The 19,745-nt window shown below is 43.4% G+C and overlaps 1 protein-coding gene and 1 pseudogene across 6 annotated transcripts in view; one reads left to right on the forward strand and one right to left on the reverse strand.

The window, feature by feature from the left end:
- Positions 1-19,745, reverse strand: part of LMTK2 (lemur tyrosine kinase 2) — a 63,636-nt gene that overhangs the window by 20,072 nt on the left and 23,819 nt on the right. For all 6 annotated transcript variants that reach the window (XM_015585259.2, XM_015585261.2, XM_006906540.3 and 3 more), the window contains exons 5-7: positions 19,025-19,143; positions 17,220-17,307; positions 6,353-6,486 (exon numbers count right to left, since the gene is read on the reverse strand). In XM_015585259.2, coding sequence (XP_015440745.1) covers positions 6,353-6,486; positions 17,220-17,307; positions 19,025-19,143 — 341 coding nt within the window. The remainder of the gene's footprint in view (positions 1-6,352; positions 6,487-17,219; positions 17,308-19,024; positions 19,144-19,745) is intronic.
- LOC112475292 lies at positions 15,084-15,202 on the forward strand (annotated as a pseudogene).

The following is a 19,745-nucleotide window of genomic DNA, read 5'->3' on the forward strand; positions in this document are numbered from 1 at the left end:
AGGACTGTACCTGTAGCGCTAATTCACAGATTTTTATAAGGATAAAATAAAAATACATATGAGATGTTTTCAAAACGTTCAAGTGCTCTCCAGATTCAAGATGATGACATAACTTGATTCAAAATCGGTAAAGATAAATGTTCTGAGGCCGCAAACACACAAAGCTAAAGAAGAGAAAAACACAAAGGTGTAACTTCTTAATAAGAGAGGTACCTGTTGACGTCAATGGCTGGTTTTGGTCAGGAAATACAAACATACCCAGTATATTTTTCCTTCAAGTTGAAAAACAGGTCTAGTGGGGAGGCTGCCAAACAACCCGGCCCTGAAAGGCTCTCCCAAGGTTCTGGCAGCAGTTGCTGTCGCCTCGGCTGTCCGGGACTGCACGCGGGTCGGCCGCCTGAGTGGGGCCGATGGACACGGAAAGTGGGAGTCCACGGTTCTAGAGAGCTCCCCCTCCCGACTCCCGAGGAAGCACCATCACCAGTGCTCGACTCACTAGAAGAGCGCTGGCCCATCTGCAGAGGGCTGTCTCTGATGGACAGCTCAGAGTGACTGCAGTCATTTTCAAAACCATCCACATCTCTATCTGTTACCTACTTATATGCTTTCCCAAATAAGCTGAATTTCTGATTAAAAAAAAAAAAAAAGGTAACAAATGGCAAGCAAAATAACGGGAAGTTACTGAATATTCTTCTAGGGCTCAGCAGACACTATCTTGGGTGACGTGAGTAAAGGTGATCCGTATTTCACAGAAGACACAGCCAGGCTCAGGATTAAGCAACGTGGCTAAAACTGGGGACGCTGATGTGCAGGGAACGAATGACTCTGACCCCGAAGTCTCGCTCTGCTCACTCAGCATTCTGCCTTTGTCAGCCACGAAGGTTCGAGAAAAGAAAAATTCACTCCGTGGGTTCTGGAGAGACGACGCCACTGATGACTCAAAGATGGGATGTAGAGCGCAAACAGGTACCAGCGGAAGGTTAAAGGGAGAGGGCCTTCATATGGGGTTTGAGAGCTGTCGCCCCGACGTACTGGGTCAGTCCTGACTGGCTGAGCGGCACGACATTTACTGTTGGACAGTCAGGCCTGTGTGGCGCTCAATTTCCGGTTCTGGCTTATCTTCCCGCTGGGAACAGCTGTAAAACTGGACAAAGCCTGTAAGGAAGTGCTTCTGGGGTGTCGGACAGTGGACAGCCCAGGGGTCCGGTTCTAGTGCTCGCGTGTACATCAGAAACACTTGCGGGGCTCAGGAAGGTGCAGTAGACCTGGGGTGGGGCCGAAATACCTACCAGACGACCCCCCAGAACCCAAGCCTGGACTAGGAGGCCACCTCAGGTCACAATCAAGGATGGCCAGCGTGTTTCGTGTGTGCCATTTTCACAAGTGGCAAATCAGCTGGTCTTAACACACAGCTAGCATTTTCACTGGATCCCAAGACATTAATCCTCACGTGGGGCCTAAGGGCATCTAGAGAAATGGAACAGTTTATACTTTACATACCACTAACGATTTTAAACCAAGGGTCATAAGCCCAAAACAAGGTGGCCTGCCATGAGAAGACACCTTCCTTTTTCTTCTCTCTACTTGGCTCACGCCCAGCCTGCAGCCTGCTTCTCTCCCGACACACAACGCAGATGGCCCACAAGTCGGGAGCTTGTCCTTCCTGATCCTCTTAGGCACACACACACATTTTGAATAAACTGGGTTATATAAATGCTATGTCTTTTCTGAGTCTTCCTGAAGCACCGTCTTTTAACGCGTGTTAACGAACTGGGAGGTATCATCTTTCTATATATTTTTCCATACTTATACACACAAAAAAGGAGATTAGGGAGCATTTGCCTTTCAAACATGCAGCATTAGGCCTCTATCTGCATCTTTACTTCTTATTCGCGTGGAAACCCCCCCACTCGACCAGCGTGGCGGCCCTGAGCCTTCCCTCACAGCTGCGTGTCATGTGCACAGCGCAGATGCACTACCTCTAGTCCCCCATGACCGTTACGTTACCTTCGTCTCTTTTATTTTTTGCCACCACTTCAGACAATGCTGCAGTGGGCATTTCTAATGTGTGTTAGATATTTCTGTCAAGTTCCCGTGCTTCTATTTCCTGTGGGATTGAGTCTAGAAATGCTGTTAAAGGGAATGTATACATCTAATTATATAGTTATTGCACAATAGCTTTTAAAATATTTATAATGTATATGCAACATATAACACATATGCAACATATGACAACACCTTCCTCTCCCATATCCCTACTAACAACAGATGTAGCGATTCCTTTAATTTTTGAGTTTCGGTTACTTTAATTTGCATGTCTCTACCTACTTTTGAATTTGAATATCTTTTCAAATTTGCCTGTTTATATCTTTGCCTATTTTCTACTAGGTCATCATTTTCTTGTCAGTTTGTAAGAACTCTGTATGTGATACATGTTGGCCTTCTGTATTGCAGATTCATCTTCGTGACTCTGTTTAGTGACTTTGTGATATCTGTTGCTATATGAAGTATTTAATTTTTATATAACATTCAACCACATCCATCTTTTACTTTACAACCCCTAGATTTATCTTAATTAAGGAGGCCTCATATCCCTGGGTTACACATACAGTCTTCTGGTATTATACCAATAATACATTTAATTCTTTTATCTTTACTTTTACGTACAGGATGATGTAGGGTCCACTTATTTTCCCAAATAGGTAATTAACCGTGCCAGCATTTAATAAATAAGCCATCCTTTCTCATTGATTTGAAATGCCACTTGTGTCAGAGATTAACTTTCTCTTTGTACTGTGTCCTGTCCATTGATCTGTTTCTCTGCCAAAACTATATTGATTTTTATTACAGTGGCTTATTGTGTACTCTGATATCTGGTAAAGCGAGTTTCCTTTACTGCCCCAACGATTCATACTTAAATGGCTCTTCTAGACATTTCAGACATTTATTCTTCTCTGTGTAGCTAAAGAGAATTTCACCTACCCACCCCGCCCCCAAATCCTGTGAGGATTCTAATTGGAATTGTATTATTTATTAATTTTCAATTAATTGACATTTTTGTGTTGTCTTCCCATCATAAAACACAGTACATCTTTCCATTTGCTCACCTAAAATTTCATATCTTCATGTAGTCCTGTGCCTTTCTCACATAATTTATTCCCAAATGATTTATTATTGTGGCATTGTTGAGAACAGAATGGTTTTCTTCACCTTCATTTCTAGGTTATTATACTTAGTACAGGGAGAAACTGTACTGACTTCAGTGTATTTATCTTATAGCAAGCCGCAATAAACATTCTTATTAATTTTATTTTTTAAAGAAACCAGTATTTTGGGTTTTCTTGATATACAAGATCGTGTCACCAGTAAAGAAGGGTGTTCTCTTCTTTTCCGATGACTGTTTTTTTTTTTCACATATTGCTGGGTGAAATTAGCTGTGCTTCCTTAATGCGAATCATCAATAATTTTCTATTTCATGCCATCTTTTGCCATTGAAGTTACACTGGATTCATGAGCTATAAAAAATTCAATCTTCTTTAGGTCAGAAATAGTTTTAATCCACCGATGTCATCTGTTCTCTAAAGGTTAGACAGAAGTCAACCATGAATCCTCTGGACCTGGTGACTTTTAAGTGAAAGCTCTTTAGTTATCTTTCCAGTTTAGCCACCTGACCCATGAAAGCCTTCCACTGCTTCCTGGGTTTACAAGACATTTAAATTGGTCCCTTTCACCTGCTGCCTCTCCTCACGTCTACGTGAAATACATCACGGGGGACACAAAGGTGAAGAGGATCGGCCCCTGCTTGGATTCAGCAAATTCCCCATGTGCAAGAGGAAACGGGAAACACGCACGGGCAGCCACCCCGTGTAAATTCCTACTCGGCCTTCTTGACAGTGGCGTCGTCTTTCCCACCCGCCCTACGGGGCACTGCGGAGGTGACGTAAGCACACGCACGCATGCGCAGAGCTCTGGGTACGTCACTCCTTTGCCGACAAAACAAAGTCCAAAGGCCTCATCGTGGCACCCAAGGCCCCTGTAATTTGGCTTCAGGCGCCTCTCTATTCTTATCTTCCACGACTTCCCTTTGCGCCTCTTTAGCAGTCAAACTAGACTATCTGATATTTCCCTAAACCCCCTTTCCTTCTCTCTCCCACTCCCTGTCACCTGGGTACCCCTCAAGGCCACTGTCACATAGGTCTCCAGTAACATGAACCATGGAGAGGCCCATGCCTCCCGCTGGAACTGCTCTGCACTTAGCTCATTGCAGTGACCTGGTGGCGTCTCAACGGAGCTTCTCAGGAAGACTGACAGGCAGGGGACAGGAAGTCCCAGGCTCTCGGCCAGCCAGTGTGGAGCGTATCGCACTGGCAGCTTCTGCTGTTTACATGGCCTTCCCGAATGTCAGGTGTTCGACTTTAGAAATGCAGGCTACCTACGATCCAGGCAGAAGTCTCTTCTTAAACAATAAGTCAAAATCAAATTTAATTGGGAGTGCTTTATTCGATCAGCTTCCAAATGCAGTTAACAGCATTTAGTTGGACATGTGGGCCATTCTATTTTCGACCAACACAGAAAGTCTGACTTTGAGTCAGCCAATAAATACTCTAAATTCCAATTTAAAAATATGCTATACAATGTGCTACCAACAAAAAATAACTTAAAGCACAAAATTTAGCCCCAAATAGAAATTTTACATGAAATATGGTTATTTTTTAAAAGAAAATGAGACAGCTGTTAATGATTTCAAAATTTTTCTTTACCCTGAGTTGTTTGTTCCTGAATAAAATCTAAACCATGTGATTCAATTTATCATCTTTATCTGTTCTAAAGTTCACAGATTCTAAATAAAGTAAAACTTTCCTGAAGAAACTCACAGGAAAAATAACATTTCCTCTGACGTCTTTGCCAATTTTTAAAATACAATAGTCAAAACATACTTGGGCTTTAAACACGATTTCTAGATCTTTGACAATTTTCTGTTGCTGACTGTGATATGATATTCTTTCTCAATGCACCCATTCTCCAAAATCTAAAAATTCCTAAGCCAAGTAGTAGGTAACAATCTGTGTTTTACAAAAGATAAACAATACAAATATGTTGTGTACTACCTGTTATAGGATATTAAAAATGAAATGTAAGGTATCTCTATTAAAAAAAAAAAAAAAAAAACAGATCTATTTTGAAGTTTCGTGTGAGGGATTCTATCCTGGGCCTGAAGAAGCCCATATTCTTTTGGGTCTTTTAAAAAAGCACTTTTTCCGAATGATTTGCTCATTATGCAAGTCAAACAAGATATGGATGTGTAAGAAAAACGTTACTCACATCCCCACTCTGAGGCGACGTTGAGAATGTGATAGGTGCTTTCCCCCGTCTGCTCACACGCGCGCACACGCCCTCTCTACAAATACAACCAAGTATTTTCTTATTTAAGAAAGATGGAGTCATTCTAGAAACGTATTCCTGTGCAACCTGCTTTTTAAAAAATATACTTCATGGACATTCCTGCACATCAACATACACAGGTGTTCCTTTTCAGGTCTTTGGATTGTTAAGAGTTAAATAATTTAATTAAAATCAACTAAAGAGACACTGCCTGGTTTCCTGAGAGACTTAGAGAACTAATTTTAAACATTTTAAACATAAATTGGAGCTCAAAAAGGTGGGAGGGCAAGCAGAAATCTTCTTTTGGGTTCACAGAACTATCATCTCAGACAGGATTTCAAAACCTTTTGTTGTTTTGATTATGAAAATTACATCAATGGTCTGAACAAAATACGACTACATGCTCCTAAGAACTACGGCTGTTCAAACAAGACCAGAAAGGCTTCCACGGAAATGTGTTTACCAGCTCCTGGGCTGCTTGCACCAACCCTGACCTCCCCCAACCCGGCTGCGGGCAGGCTCTCGGATGCTGGCCAGAAACTCACACTATGACCTTACACAAAAAATGTCAGCCTATCAGGTCCTCTCTTCCTCAACCAGGAACGTGACATGGGACACGCTGTGAGACCTAGCAATTATAATCAGAGCCTAGGGCTGACATGAAGCACACAAGAGGTGTCAGGAGGCAAACTGGGGCTGTTCATTCTCAGCACTGAGTGATATACAGCTGTTTACATTCTTCGAAGTTCTGGAAATGATTTCCAAACCTCGGGCTGCATTGAGACATTCTATTTCCCGGTAGTGGTTTACATGAACCCCAACTCAACCCTCACTCTGACACGGGGAGTACAGGCCAGGATCTGCGTGACGACCCGGGCGCCGACTCTCCGGCCTGCCCTCCCGAAGCTCCCACAGACCCTTTCACAAGGTGCACCCCGTCCCCGAGGCGCCCGCGAGCAGGCGGACCCACCTGTGCAGGAAGTGCAGCTTGTGCATGGCGGCCAGCCCCGCCGCGATCTCGCACGCCATCCTCTGCAGCAGCATGGTCTGCGCGTCCCCCCTCAGATGCTCCTGCTCGCTGCGCAGGTAAGCCTTCAGGTCGCCCTGCAAAAATCCGTCCAGTGTGCTTTCAAAAGGAGATGCGTGAACGAAGCACGTGGCAACTAAGCACATGCCTCAACGGGCATCAGTTACTAAGATTATTAAGAATCACTTAGATTTGAGCTTAATAAGGAGTCTCACTCTAAACAACTTCCAAATGACAAAGAGTCATTCCAATCAAATATTTCAAAGGTACAGAAAACACCATTCATCTTTTAGGTCCATTTCAACAAAATTAAACATTAGTTTACTTTTGTTATATAAATGCTTGTACAATAAAAATTTAAAAAGAAAAAAAGGAAATATTGTAATGATGCACAATTTAAACTAAGTGTAGAAGTACAGAAATTTCCAGATAACTGAGAGATAGAGGTGATGATATGGAGAGTGAAAGACATGGCGCTGCTCACACGCCTCTAGCGGTTCCAGACGCGCGGCAAGAGATCCAGAGAGGACCCTCGCCACCGCACTCACGGGCGACAGAGGAGGGAACAAAAGGAAACCAGGTCAAAAAGGAGGGGAAAGGGCGTTCAGTGCTGGCACCAACAGCCTCGGGTGTCTGCCAGCTTCCCCAGGGCCCCGTGTGGCCCAGAGACCACTGTGAGAGAGAACATTCCGGTCCCTCCAGAAAAATTTACAAAGTTAATAAGACTGTTCGAAGGACAGCAGCGCGGGCAGGAAAATGGACAAATTCGCATCCAGACGCCCGGCACACGCGCTTAAACGCGGGGCCCCGGGGCGCTCCCACGCGGGGCACCGGGGCGCTCCCACACGGCGCCCCTGGGTCACCCCGTGGCTAGTTCATGACCTACTCAGGACTGTTTGGGAGGTTTACAGCATATCTGTTTTGGAGAATACACCTTTGAGGAAATAAATCTTCCACATTCTCTTACCACATGATTAAATATTTACTGATGTGACTTAATTCCAAATGAAAGCTTTATATAATCAGTTAATAACATTTAGACAGCAAGCCAACAGCTTTCTGTTTCCTTAATACGTGAGTCAAGGAAAGACTCCCGAGGAAGAAAGTTTTCCTTGACCAACCAAAGGATACACTTCTGATAACTGTTACCAAAGACAGCACATTTATCAAATTCCTCCCAGAAGAAAGCTCTAGAACACAACATCCTTTTGGAAACATTTGCCCACATTTAATAATACTAAGTACATTCTAACGTAACTTCTAGGTCCATTCTAAGAATCTAAATCTGTCTTCATTCCCAGCTTCAATGATCTCCGTATGAATGAAAATGTTCGCACCAATAACAGCACTATTTGAGTTTTGAGCAGTGTGCCAAGCACTGTGCTACGAGTCTTTCCACTCATGGAGTCTTTCCACTCATGACCTCAAATAATTCTTATAACTTGGAACACTTTCCAGATGTGGAACCGAGGCCTCAAGGGGTTAAGAAATTTGCCAGAGCTAATGAAATGGCAGGGCTGCACTCTGCTGTCTAGTTTGCTAACTCGTCAAGAAAGTCCTACTCACGAGTGAAGTAAGTCAGGACTGCAGATCTCATCGACTCATTTTACAAGAACGAACAAATAATAATTACCTTCGAGTGGATCGCGAGGAGGGCAGAAGCCCCCCAACTCATGGGACTGCTGGGCAGAGAGGCGGGCGCTACCTCAGTACCCACGGTCTGTCCGCTCACCACGCTTTATTTCTTCCCAAACACAGTGCTCTTTTTTGATTTGTTCCAAGTGCAATTACAAGCTGCTCTGCAGAAATGGACACCTTTCTTCCTTTTAAAAATACATGGCCCTCCCCACCTTCGCCCAGGCCACCTAAGCTCCATCCGGCACGGGAGTGGTGGGAATAAAGGCAGATTTGGACGACAATTAAATTAATCCATAAAAACCCCAGCGAAAAACTCCAGGCCTATGGGATTTTTATAAGGTAGATCATATGGAAACTAAATATGAAAACAAAGAGCTTAACTTTATTTACGTTACCAATGAAATGGAAACTTCATCTGTCTAACCCCTTTCCTGAAATATCCATCCAATTACCTTACACAAAAGTAGGATTAGGCTGTGCTGTATCTGGCCAACTCTCAAACAAACGGAAGCTGCTGGCAAACAGTGACCACCACACAAGTGACTCTGGCCATGAAGGCGGACAACGCCCAATGAAGTGTAGTTCATTTTCAAGGTTATCTAAAGTTTACTCATTACCATTCACTGTTCTTAAAATATCTTCTCTCTGTAACTGATTCTACTCTCTTAATTTCACTAGAAGATAAAATGTGATAAACAAGATTTTGCTTATTAATGTTACTACTCCTAATGTTTCTAGTTTGGCAAAAAAATAAAGCCTCCCCCAGCCCCACTGGGGAGATGACGTCAACAGTCGGACCTGGGGTGAGGCGCTGCCTTCACCTACCCAGGAGCCTGAGCGCCGTTTCTCAGGAACGAGACTGGTGATGGACTGTGTGGGAGGTGGGGTTAGTTCTCTGTTCTAGAAAGATCCTCAGAACTCTCCTCGTAGCACCATTTAAAAAGAAAACAGCACAAAAAATCCTTAATTACAGTAAAAACATGTATATTAAATAAGTACTAAATAGTGATTCATTCTATCCAAAAGAGACAAACCTGTACATAGACATCTGGTTTATTTATGCTTTAATGGTGCTTAGTGAGTAGACAAAGATTATTGCTTTGGTCTACGATTAAACACACACACACACACACACACACACAATTAAGAACAGCAATTTATTCTGAAAAATAAAGTTTCCTTTATCCAAGTTTTTAAGTGTCTCAGATCCTCCCCGAAAACCCCAGAAAGAAAAATCTGTGACACTAGATGGCAGCAAAGTGCTAGGCTAAGAACAGAAGAGCAACCTGGACCGGCCTCTTGAATGGGTCATTCCGTGAATGACAGCCCTTTAAAGGGGTTACTCACAAGTGTCCTCAGGTCCAACATAAACTGCCATGAGGGCTTTATCCAGCTTTTCACGGGACACTGAGAACGATGAATTAATTTCAATACGATGTGAAAACTCAACAAGTACACAGCTTTATGATGACGCTTTAATAGTCACTTATGTTTAATAGGATGAGTTGGGGGAAAAAGCTGTGATATTTTTAAACAAAAATTTGAATGGAAGAATAAATGAACGGCATAAATGGCCACCTACCCAGCACCTGCTGATGAGATACAACATCAACATCATAGCCGAAGCCCCCAGGTACCCCGTGTCCCAGTCCCACCTCCCTCCAACCCCACCTCTCTCCAGCCCGAGGGCGCTCCTTAACTCCCACAAATCCTCTGTCTGCCTGTGTCCTTACACATCACCGGCTGTGACTACGGGTTAGTCATCCTTGCCTGCACCTTCCTAGGCTCAGTGTCATGGCGAGCCCATCCCTCTCTGCTCTAATGCTCAACCACCTCTCAGGCAAACCCAACAAAGAACCCGTGGAGCCTCCAGTGCTCCACTCCAGCCCCGCTACCACCCCACTTCCCTCCTCTTCCCAGATAAACTGAAACGCCTGGGGTGCTCTGGCTGGCCCGCCTCCTGGCCTCCTACCCTCTCCAGCAAACCCCTTGCCCCCATGGGGCGATCGCTGACCACCTCTGCCACAAGCATGGTCACCGGTTCAAGTCTCGCCAGTATAATCAAGCAGCGGGCCCATCCCTGCCCCACCTGTCTCCCGGCTGTCCTCCTTTCTCAGGGTGCTTTACTGGACTGTCCCCTCTTGTGATCTGTAAGTTCTGGCACGCCCCAGGGCTCAGTCGTTGTCCTTTGTCAATGTGACACTCATTCCCAGGTGATTCTACCCACCTCAGGGCTTGGGAAACCATTGCTCAGATACATTTCTCTGGCCCGAACCCCTCCATCTCCAGAGTCACCTGTCCTCCTGCTGACCAGACACCCTTCCCTGGACTCCTTCAGAGGCCTCTCAGCCCTCATATGTCTTATGTGACATCACCGATCTGCTCCTTCTCAGGAAGTGGTACCGCTGCTCTCCTGGTGGATCGGACCAAATCCAAAGACATCATTCTCAAGTCTGCTCAGCCTCTAGATTCCAATAATCAACCTATCCCCAGGTCCTGGATCTGTTTTCACACTAAATTCAGAATCAGACTGCCTTTCGCAGACTCCACTGCGTTCACACAAATCCCAGGCACCACCCGTGTGGCTTCCTGCTTCAACCCTGAGCAGCCGGAGTGCGTCCTTCAGAACGTCATGACATTCCACTGCTTAAAACCTCCCTTTCCAGGTCCTACCTGGCATTTTGTCTGTCCTTCCCACTAAAAAGGGGTGGGACTCTGTCTAGCTGTGTCCCCAGAGCCTAGAACAGCACACGTTTAACAGTCGCCCCTCCACACCCAGTTCCCCATCTGCAGGTTCAACCAACCAGAGATCAAAAATATTTGGGAAAAAAAAGCTACTGACTTTTTTGCTGATGACATGTACTATGTAGTTAGGCCAATGGCTGCATCTGTACTGAATATGTACAGACTTTTTTCTTGTTATTCATCCCTAAACGATACAGTGTAACAACTTTTTATACTGTATTTAGATTGTATTAAATATTTAAGTAATCTAGAGATGACTTAAAGTCTACAGAAGGGTATGCATAGGTTATATGCGAATACTACAGCATTTCATATAAGGGACTTGAACATGCACGGATTCTGGTCTCGGTCGGGGTGAGGGGTGTCCTGAAACCAATCCACCGTGGATACCAAGGAATGATCGTAATAGCTTAATGAGTGGGAGAAAAAAAAATCTTACTGAGAAGTTCTAAAAGATGTTCCCTCAAATTAAAGTTAGGACAACCACCTTCCCCAAAGCAGTCCCATGATATCTCAATTTAACAATCTAATAATAATGAATTTAGGAGGAAATACGTAATTTCAAATTTTTATTAGGTTTTAAATTTAGTATTTCATTACTTTGCACATTAAAGCTAAGTAAAGACAGTTAACATGGAAAGATTATATTTTAAGTAAAATCTAATTGATTCTGTTTGAAAGTATCACCTTTGTAACTAAGAAATGCAATAGATTTTATTGCAAGAATTGGGAGTCTGGATTATTTGAAAACCCATTCAGAGCATAATCAGATTGCAGAATGCATTTCTCCAGAGACACAATATAGACCAGAGCTGTCCGAGAGCAATGTACTATAAGCCACGTGGTCGTTTTAAATTTTCTGGTAGCGACGCCAAAACCATGAGAGAACAAACACTTCCCACCACGCGTTCACCTGGGCACCAACTCCAGGTTCGAATCTTGGTGCCCAGCAGTGATGACCTGTGACACGCGGGAGAACACGGCGCCGGAGAGTCAGGGCGTCTGCAAGACTCTCAGCCTCAAGAAAGCCAGGGTGGGGCGACGCAGGCATCGGGGAGGGCAGGGAGGCCTGGCCACAGGCAGTCAGGACAGCCTGTTAGCAAAGAGCCGGGGCCCGGGGCGCAGGGCAGCGGCCGGGCCTGGGGAAGGCGGGCAGGGCAAAGCTCCGTCTACGTCCTTCTCGCTGCCGACTCAGCTCGCGGTCTGGTCTCCAAAGTGGTCTCTGCTCTTCGCCCGGCTCATCTTTCCCAGCAGATGCCAACCTGCTTCTCCTAACATGGCACCCCTCACCCCCGCAGACGCCCCGGCCTGGGCGGGATCCCCTGGGGCTCCCCCCACACACGTCGCGCTTCCCACCGGGCTCTCCTCTGCCGAAGAAAGTCGATCGCTCACTCTCCCACGCGCTCGAACGCCATTTCCTTTGCGAAGCCTCCCTCAATATTCTAACTGGGACTTCTACTCAGATTTCCTCCACCACACGACTCAGACCTTAATAATTAATTACGATCAATTAATTTAAGTAACTGAAAATGAATAAAAATAACTACTGTTTCCTGAACACTCACTACATGCCCAGCAGTCTACACTCATCCTCTCACTAATGGTCGGAGCTGTGGGGCGGGCAGTTCCAACCTCGCCTCACGGAGGTCTACACTGAGGCTCAAGGAGGTGAGGTCACTCTCCGAGGTGACACATCAGGAAGTGGCAGAACGAGCATCTGAGGGCAGACTTGCCAGCCTCTAGGGATCGGGGTGACTCACCTCTGTGTTCCCCAGGGCACTGTGCAGCTTTTTGTAACTAACAGGCACTTGATACGTTTTTGTCAATGAGTGATTCTTTACCCCAAACGAGTGACTCTTACCCCAAAAACAGATGCACATGAGAGCACTGCGTACCTCCTATGGCGACAAGTTGTACACAATGCCCTGCGGTCACAGCTCCCTTCGTAAACGCCACACCATCAGCATTACTACTCAGTGGCCACAGTCCAGCCACCACACTCACTCAGGAGAGTCATTTTCTTTCATAAAAATTCTAAAGTGAAGCACTTTTCAAAACCAGACTGGTAATTCCATCTCACAAGGAATTACTTAAGTAAGTGCGAAAATACCCTCTCCTTTCTACTTGAAAGACGTTATCGCTGAGCACGATCACGGCCTGGTGACGGCTGAAAGGGCCAATGTTCGTGCAGTAGCTCCTGACCTACTAAGGACGTGTGAAGACAGTGGCTCCTTTCACTGTGGCCGCAGCTGCTTCTTCCCAAGCCGGGGCTATTGCCCCCTGTCCTCTGGAGTCTCGCCAGCAGGCGGCTCTGCCTCAGATGACGCCCCTCAGCTCAGGCAGCTCCCCTCTCGGGCTCCATGGGCCAACCCCGGCCGACCATTCCCGACACATGGTCTCTGGCACCCAGAGACCCGTCCTTCGGTGCCAGTGACCCTGTCCAGGCCCTAGTCCTCGGTGCTGGTGAGCCTGTTCCCTCTGAAGTTCACTAGGGCCCGAAGGTGAGGAGTACGAAACTGCCCAAGGGGACAAATGTGACCTCTCGCTACTGGGCATGGGGGTGGGATCCCCGGATTAATGGCCTTCACTGTGACACGAGATTGGCCATCCCAAGCACTGACCTACAGATCTCCCAGGGAACTGGGGAATTTCTAGCCTCCTCCTGATGTAGGTAACGCCTACAACAGCACCTTAAATAACAACAGGTAATCAACATCGATGTTTTTAAAATTGTGGTAAAAGTGCACGCATAACACAAAATTATCACCTCGACCACTTCTAAGTGCGCAGCTCAGGGACATCGGGCACAGTCACACTGCTGTGCAGCCACTGTCGCCACCATCCACGCAACAGAACTCTTCACCTCCCCAAACTGAGACTCTGTCCCCATTAAACACGCCCCCCATAGGGAGCCCATGGCAACCACTTTCTGTCTCTACGGGTTTGACTACTTTAGAGACCTCGTGCAGGTAGAACCGTACAGTATCCGTCTTCTGTCTTATTTCACTTGGCATAACAGAATATCCCATCGTATGGATATACCCAATTTATGCATTGATGGACACTTGGGTCGCTTCTACTTCTTGGATACTGTGAATCGTGCTGCTATGAACACGGGCATGCAAATATTTAAGATCCTGCTTTCGATTATTTTGGATATATGTACTTAAAAGTGAAATAACTGGATCATATAGTGATTCGATTTTAACTTTTTGAAGAGCAATTACTACTTTTAAAATTTTATTTTTGATCTATGTACCACTGGGTAATACACTTAAACTGTAAATGGCTATTAGCTCTGCGCTGCCAATGAAAGCTTTTGGTGGGGACGCAGGCTCTTTCCAGATGTTGAGCTTTCAGGAGCAAACATTCCCCCAACACGACTGAGGAGAGTCACACAGAATGTTTCAAGAAGACACCTCTGTTAATTCTGGAGGGTTGTGTGTATCATCTTCACCCCAAAATATAAAAGTTAGTACAAATTGAGGCAAGTTAATATGCTTTGAATACACAGTCTAAGTTCTTGGAGAATATGCATTTAAATCTAAGATCTAAAAGTACCAGGGGAAATTTTTATAAAAAGAATGGTGATTTAACAAAAAATGTTTATTATATTTATATAAAAAACAATGTAAATGACAAAGGTATAAAAAACACTCTAGAATCTTATCAATACTGGGTTGCTTATGATAATTGTTAAAGGAGCTTACTGTGTATTTCCCGACATTTTAGGTGTTTCTTTATAAAGCAGTTTAAACTACTACTCCCCAAAAGAAGAGGCAGCTTCGTTAAAGAACAAACTAGACCCGCCACCTGAACCCGCAGAAGAAAGCATTAAGCTGAGCATCCAGGCTCTTACCTAACTCCAGAAGAAAACAACAACTTTCAGGAATGGACACAGAGGTGAAGGACAGGAAAATGCCAAAATCTATGAAATAGTTTTTAAAACCACCTCGATGAGCCTGGAAACGTGGTATTTCAAGTAGATGAGGATTCCTGCTAACTTCTGTTACATTCATTCATGAAAAGTCTCTTAATTGTTATTTGTAATCAATATCAGGAGCTCAGGGACCTAAAGTAAAGGTACCATTAAACGTCTCGGAAATGAAGAATTCTGACAAGCAGACGTGTCTCAACACATAAAAATGCACCTTTCTGGTCTTTTTTTTTTCTCAAATGCTGTGTCACTGGGTCACATAGAACTGAACAAAAAGGAGCTATTTTCATATTATAATAACTGAGGATCATAAATATTGTACCTCTGATAATACTGAGATAATCAAAACAAAATGTTTATGGCCATGCCACCCTGAACAAGCCCGATCTCGTCGGATCTCAGAAGCTAAGCAGGGTTGGGCCTTGTTAGTATTTGGATGGAAAACCACCTAGGAAGACCGGGTGCTGTAGGCAAAAGAAAAAAAATGCGATATACAATAAAACTATCAGAAACACCAGTGAGAACTCTTTCCTCTAAGTTCTTATGCCTCTATTAAATAACTTATCAGGCGACATGGTAATTATCACGTCTGCTCCTAAGCAGGAGACCTACAGGACAATGACCACGTTTCCTCTCTGTACCCCATGAGTGCACCTGCCATGATGGAAAATGTGGGGATGTCACAGGAAAATAGGTTTCACTCTTCCAGTTTTCCTTACAGAGAGAGAGCCCTGTGAGGTCCCAGTTTCTTCAGAGGAAGGTTAAAATATTAACTTTAGACTTTGTTAAATTAAATATGCGTATGATAACTTCTCGTGTAACCATATAAGAAATTAAGAAACAGTATCTAAAATCCAAACTAGTCGATGGAAAAAATGAAACAAGAGGGAAAAAAAGAATTCAAAAGAAGCCTAGGAAAAAAGCGAAAAAGAAAATTTGAAACAGGTAGGGAAAATAATGCAAAATCTGTCGCAGCTAAAATGTAAATGGACTACGGATTAATAAAATCGACAATGAGCTGTTTACAAGAGATGCAGACCAGGGGAAAGGACTGGCGGAAATGAACCAGGCAAATTCTAACCAAAAGCTGGTGTAACTATGCTCATACCGATAAAAACAGACTTTATCCTTAGCAATGCTTTTACTCTTAAAGCAAACCCTTCATGATGATGAGGGTCAAGTTACAGGAAGTTAAATCACCTCTAAATTTGCATCCCTGACAACGGGGCATCGAAAAGTTCAGAGCGAAACCAACTAAAATCAAAAATTTGACTGATAATCTATAATCAGTCGGAAGATTTTAATATGCTTCTCAATAACTGATAGAAAACTGACTCAGGCCCCTTCTAGCTCCCCATCCAAATCAGAAGGACACAAGGCTATAAACCATATAAACTTGACTCATACAGATACACTGTCACTTGAATACACATTTTCCCCTCATCACCTACGGATACAAAGCACCACTGACCCTAGAGTGAAGACCACAGAGGGCTGGATCGGAGCTGCCGCGGCCACGGGGCTGTGTGAACACTAAGGTGAGTGAGGCTCTCTGTGCTCGCATCAGGCACGGAGGTCTGGGGGTTACTGCACGTAATCCAGTGGGAGCCAATAGGGACAGTTTATGAATACTTCGCTTTGGAATTAACTACCTAAATGTGATATGCAAACACATTTAGGAATTAAAACAAAAATTCACAATGTTTACTGCTCTCTTTCAATTTTAACAGCTGAAAATATTCTCTGAATTGGGATTTATTTTGGTGTACTCCTACTTTCCTGTGCATGATCAAGAAAGTTTAATGTTCTGAAAACTGAGACAATATAAAGAAATCAATCAAATCCTACATTTAAAAAAATGATGTTTATGGGAAATTTTCACATAAAAATTATCATAGAAACAGCACAAAGAACAACCTTTCCAACTATAAATTTCAATAAATAATACTATCATGCTGAGAAATGAAGCTATTAATTTTAGGTTAAGGAAATAATCATCTACGTAAAAAGCTGAATGTTACATACAGTCGCTATTTCAAAAAACTGACAGGCTCTGAGTATCTGGAGGCGGGGAGGCGCCTGATCTCCCTCCATGGGGAGGGGTCTGTTTAAACGCCTGGCTGAAGTTAAGACCTCGAGGTCCCAGGAAGAGCCAACCTAGAGCCAAGCTCCGGTTGTGCCATATACTTGATTTACATTTTCTTCATCTCCATGAGCTTTATTTTAATCCCACGCAAAGTGCGGACAAATATATATGGTTAAAAAGTGGGAATGATTGCGAATAGCTTAGTGTAAGGATGGAGTATAAAACAACACTTATGAAAGTGTCAGCTAACACTATTATCAAAGGTGAGGGATTAGTACTCCATACAGTTCTTAAAATGGGGGACGGAAGTGAAAGCAGGCCCTCGACCAGCACCTCTATCTCTCGAAATGCTCGGACGTGACCTTTCGCGTGCTTGCTGCCCTGAGCATCTACTAAACACTTACCAGGTCACAGAACTCAAACACCAGAAGGTAGGGAATCGCTTCTACACACTGTCCGACGCACTGAAGAATATTTGGATGCTGAAGAATACTGGTAAAAATAAAAGTCACCTTATTATTCATCAGGGAGCATGCTAGTAACACTGTTCAAACAGTAATCCAAATTTTAACATTTATAATGATGTAAACGTAAGCTGAAAAGAATGCATTAAGAAAATACTTAACAGATGTATTCTAAGTTATCTAATGATTAAATGATTCAAAGCCAATCACAAACGCTTACAAATTAAAACAGAATTCCTAATATAAGAATCTTTAATTTTTGCAAATTGAATTTATAAATATCACTTTGAAGTAGCAGTTTTAAAAGGCAGACTATATACACATATTCAATAAGCATTTCAATCCATACATTAAATAACTACTACTCAGGCTATCTAGCTTTTGTACTATTTCCATAAATTTCCACAGTATATGCAAACTTTTTGGCAAATATTTTACCAATAAAGTTTAAAAAAAAGATAATAACATAGGTTTTTTTTTTTTTTTACTTTTTATTTTGAAGCAATTATGAGTTAACGGTAAGTTGCAAAGACAGTAGGAAGAGGTCCCGGGTTCTCTCCACCCAGTTCCCCCACCAGTTACACCTGACAATTTACAGTACCAGTGACAGTACAAACCAGAATAGGGAACTGCTGCTAGGACAGAGTGCGTACACCTCTGTGTCTCGTTATCACACGTGTAGATTTGCACAGCCATCACCTCAACCGAAATCCGGAACTGCTCCTCACCACAGACCTCCTCCATGCTACACCTTCAAGTCACAGACAGCTCCTTCTCCCCGCCCACCACCCCCAAGACCTGGCAACCACTCACTAATCCATTTGCCATCCCTATAATGTGCTCACTGTGAGAACATTATGTAACTGGAATCACAGCGCATGTGGCCTTTTAAGGTGGATTTCCTCACTCGACATAACGCCCCCGAGGTCCGCCGAGCTGCTGCCCACACCAACGGTGCGTCCTTTTTACCGCTGAGGCACCTCTGGCATGGATAGGTCAGTTTGTTTAACCATTCACCTTCTGAGGGACGTTTTCATTTTGAGTCTTAGGTTATAAGGCTCTGAATCTTACTTAAATTGTGCATTTTACATGTGAAAATTTCAAAGTTTTTTGTTGTTGTTTAAAAAATATTTTGGTTTTCTTCAAAGGCAAACTTGTCTGATAGATAAGATTTTCCTAAGTCTACCGATGTTGTAATTTTAAGCAATATATTTAAAATATTGCTCTGTGGATGAAGTTCTGCAACCTGTCCATGCAGAAATAAAGTGGGTCATTTCCTAAATGAGTTCGTTTTCATAATCTTTATCCATGACAGGTGCATAAAACGATGTGTGGTGAAATGGGCAGGGCCAGCAGATGCCAGCTGAGACATCCATGTCAGTTTTCCCTTGAGGCCCTCTGTATCTTGCTGACATATTTCAAATCTTTCATTTTCCCTTAGGGTCACAAAATCAGTTGGTTGCCAAGAACCTGGACAACCTCGTTCCACTTCTTAACTTTTGGGATGACGATGCCACATTTTCCCGACCAGGAGCTCTCACGCTTCACAGAGCCCTTATGATTTTTCCCTTTTACTTAGGTATAGCTGGTATACCACACCATCTTAGGGTCAGGTGTATAACATAGCGATTCAACATTTACATATCGACATTTACATATGACGATGGAATTCCAAAGTATTTTTAAATGCCTGATTTTCAAGACCAAAGGGCACATGCACAGAACACAAGTAAGGGTTTGCTTACTAGTAAGGTTCTCCATTTTTCAAAAAAGTATCTTGTTCCTTTGGGCTTGCACTTGCTTTTAACTCCTTCACGATGACTCTGGCGACACTGGTGCCTGTGTAAATCTCTCCAAGGAGGACCTACAACCAAAGGACAGTTCTTCACTTCATCTCCCTCACAACGGTAAAGAACTTACTTCTCATTTATCAGAAAGTAGAATACAGGAAAATAAATTAAGCAACAAGCAGATGGCTTTCTATTATTTCAAATACTACTTATGAAAAGCTGGAAAAGTAAAATATTTCTTTCAGTTTTAAACCACTCATCAGATATTTATGACATTCATATATTCGTATGTATTTCTTTTTATTTACTTAAAAATGTATCACACTTTCATGGAAATGACCAATGGCATTATGGAAGAGTAATCTGTAAGTTCAGTTCAAACATAAAAAGATCGACAAAGCTGTTCCTACAGGTCACTGGACAGGCAATAAGGGCAGAACAGTTCTTGGTGATGGTCTCCATGATAATGATGCTACCTATTTGTGCCTATAAAGTAGTTTACGTGTCATAAGGACATGGGGTGGAGAAGGAAACCCAAAAATTTAACTTGGGGAGGATAAACAGCTTCTAAAATGCTGGTGTCTTCTCCCTTCTTACTGTTCTTTTGTCAACAATTAGAAAAGTCTCTAATATATAAATACAAGACCCTCTCGGAAAAACTGACCCACCCAGGAAT

The sequence above is a fragment of the Pteropus alecto genome, unplaced genomic scaffold, assembly GCF_000325575.1.
Source record: "Pteropus alecto unplaced genomic scaffold, ASM32557v1 scaffold40, whole genome shotgun sequence".
In the NCBI taxonomy this organism is placed as follows: Eukaryota; Metazoa; Chordata; class Mammalia; order Chiroptera; family Pteropodidae; genus Pteropus; species Pteropus alecto.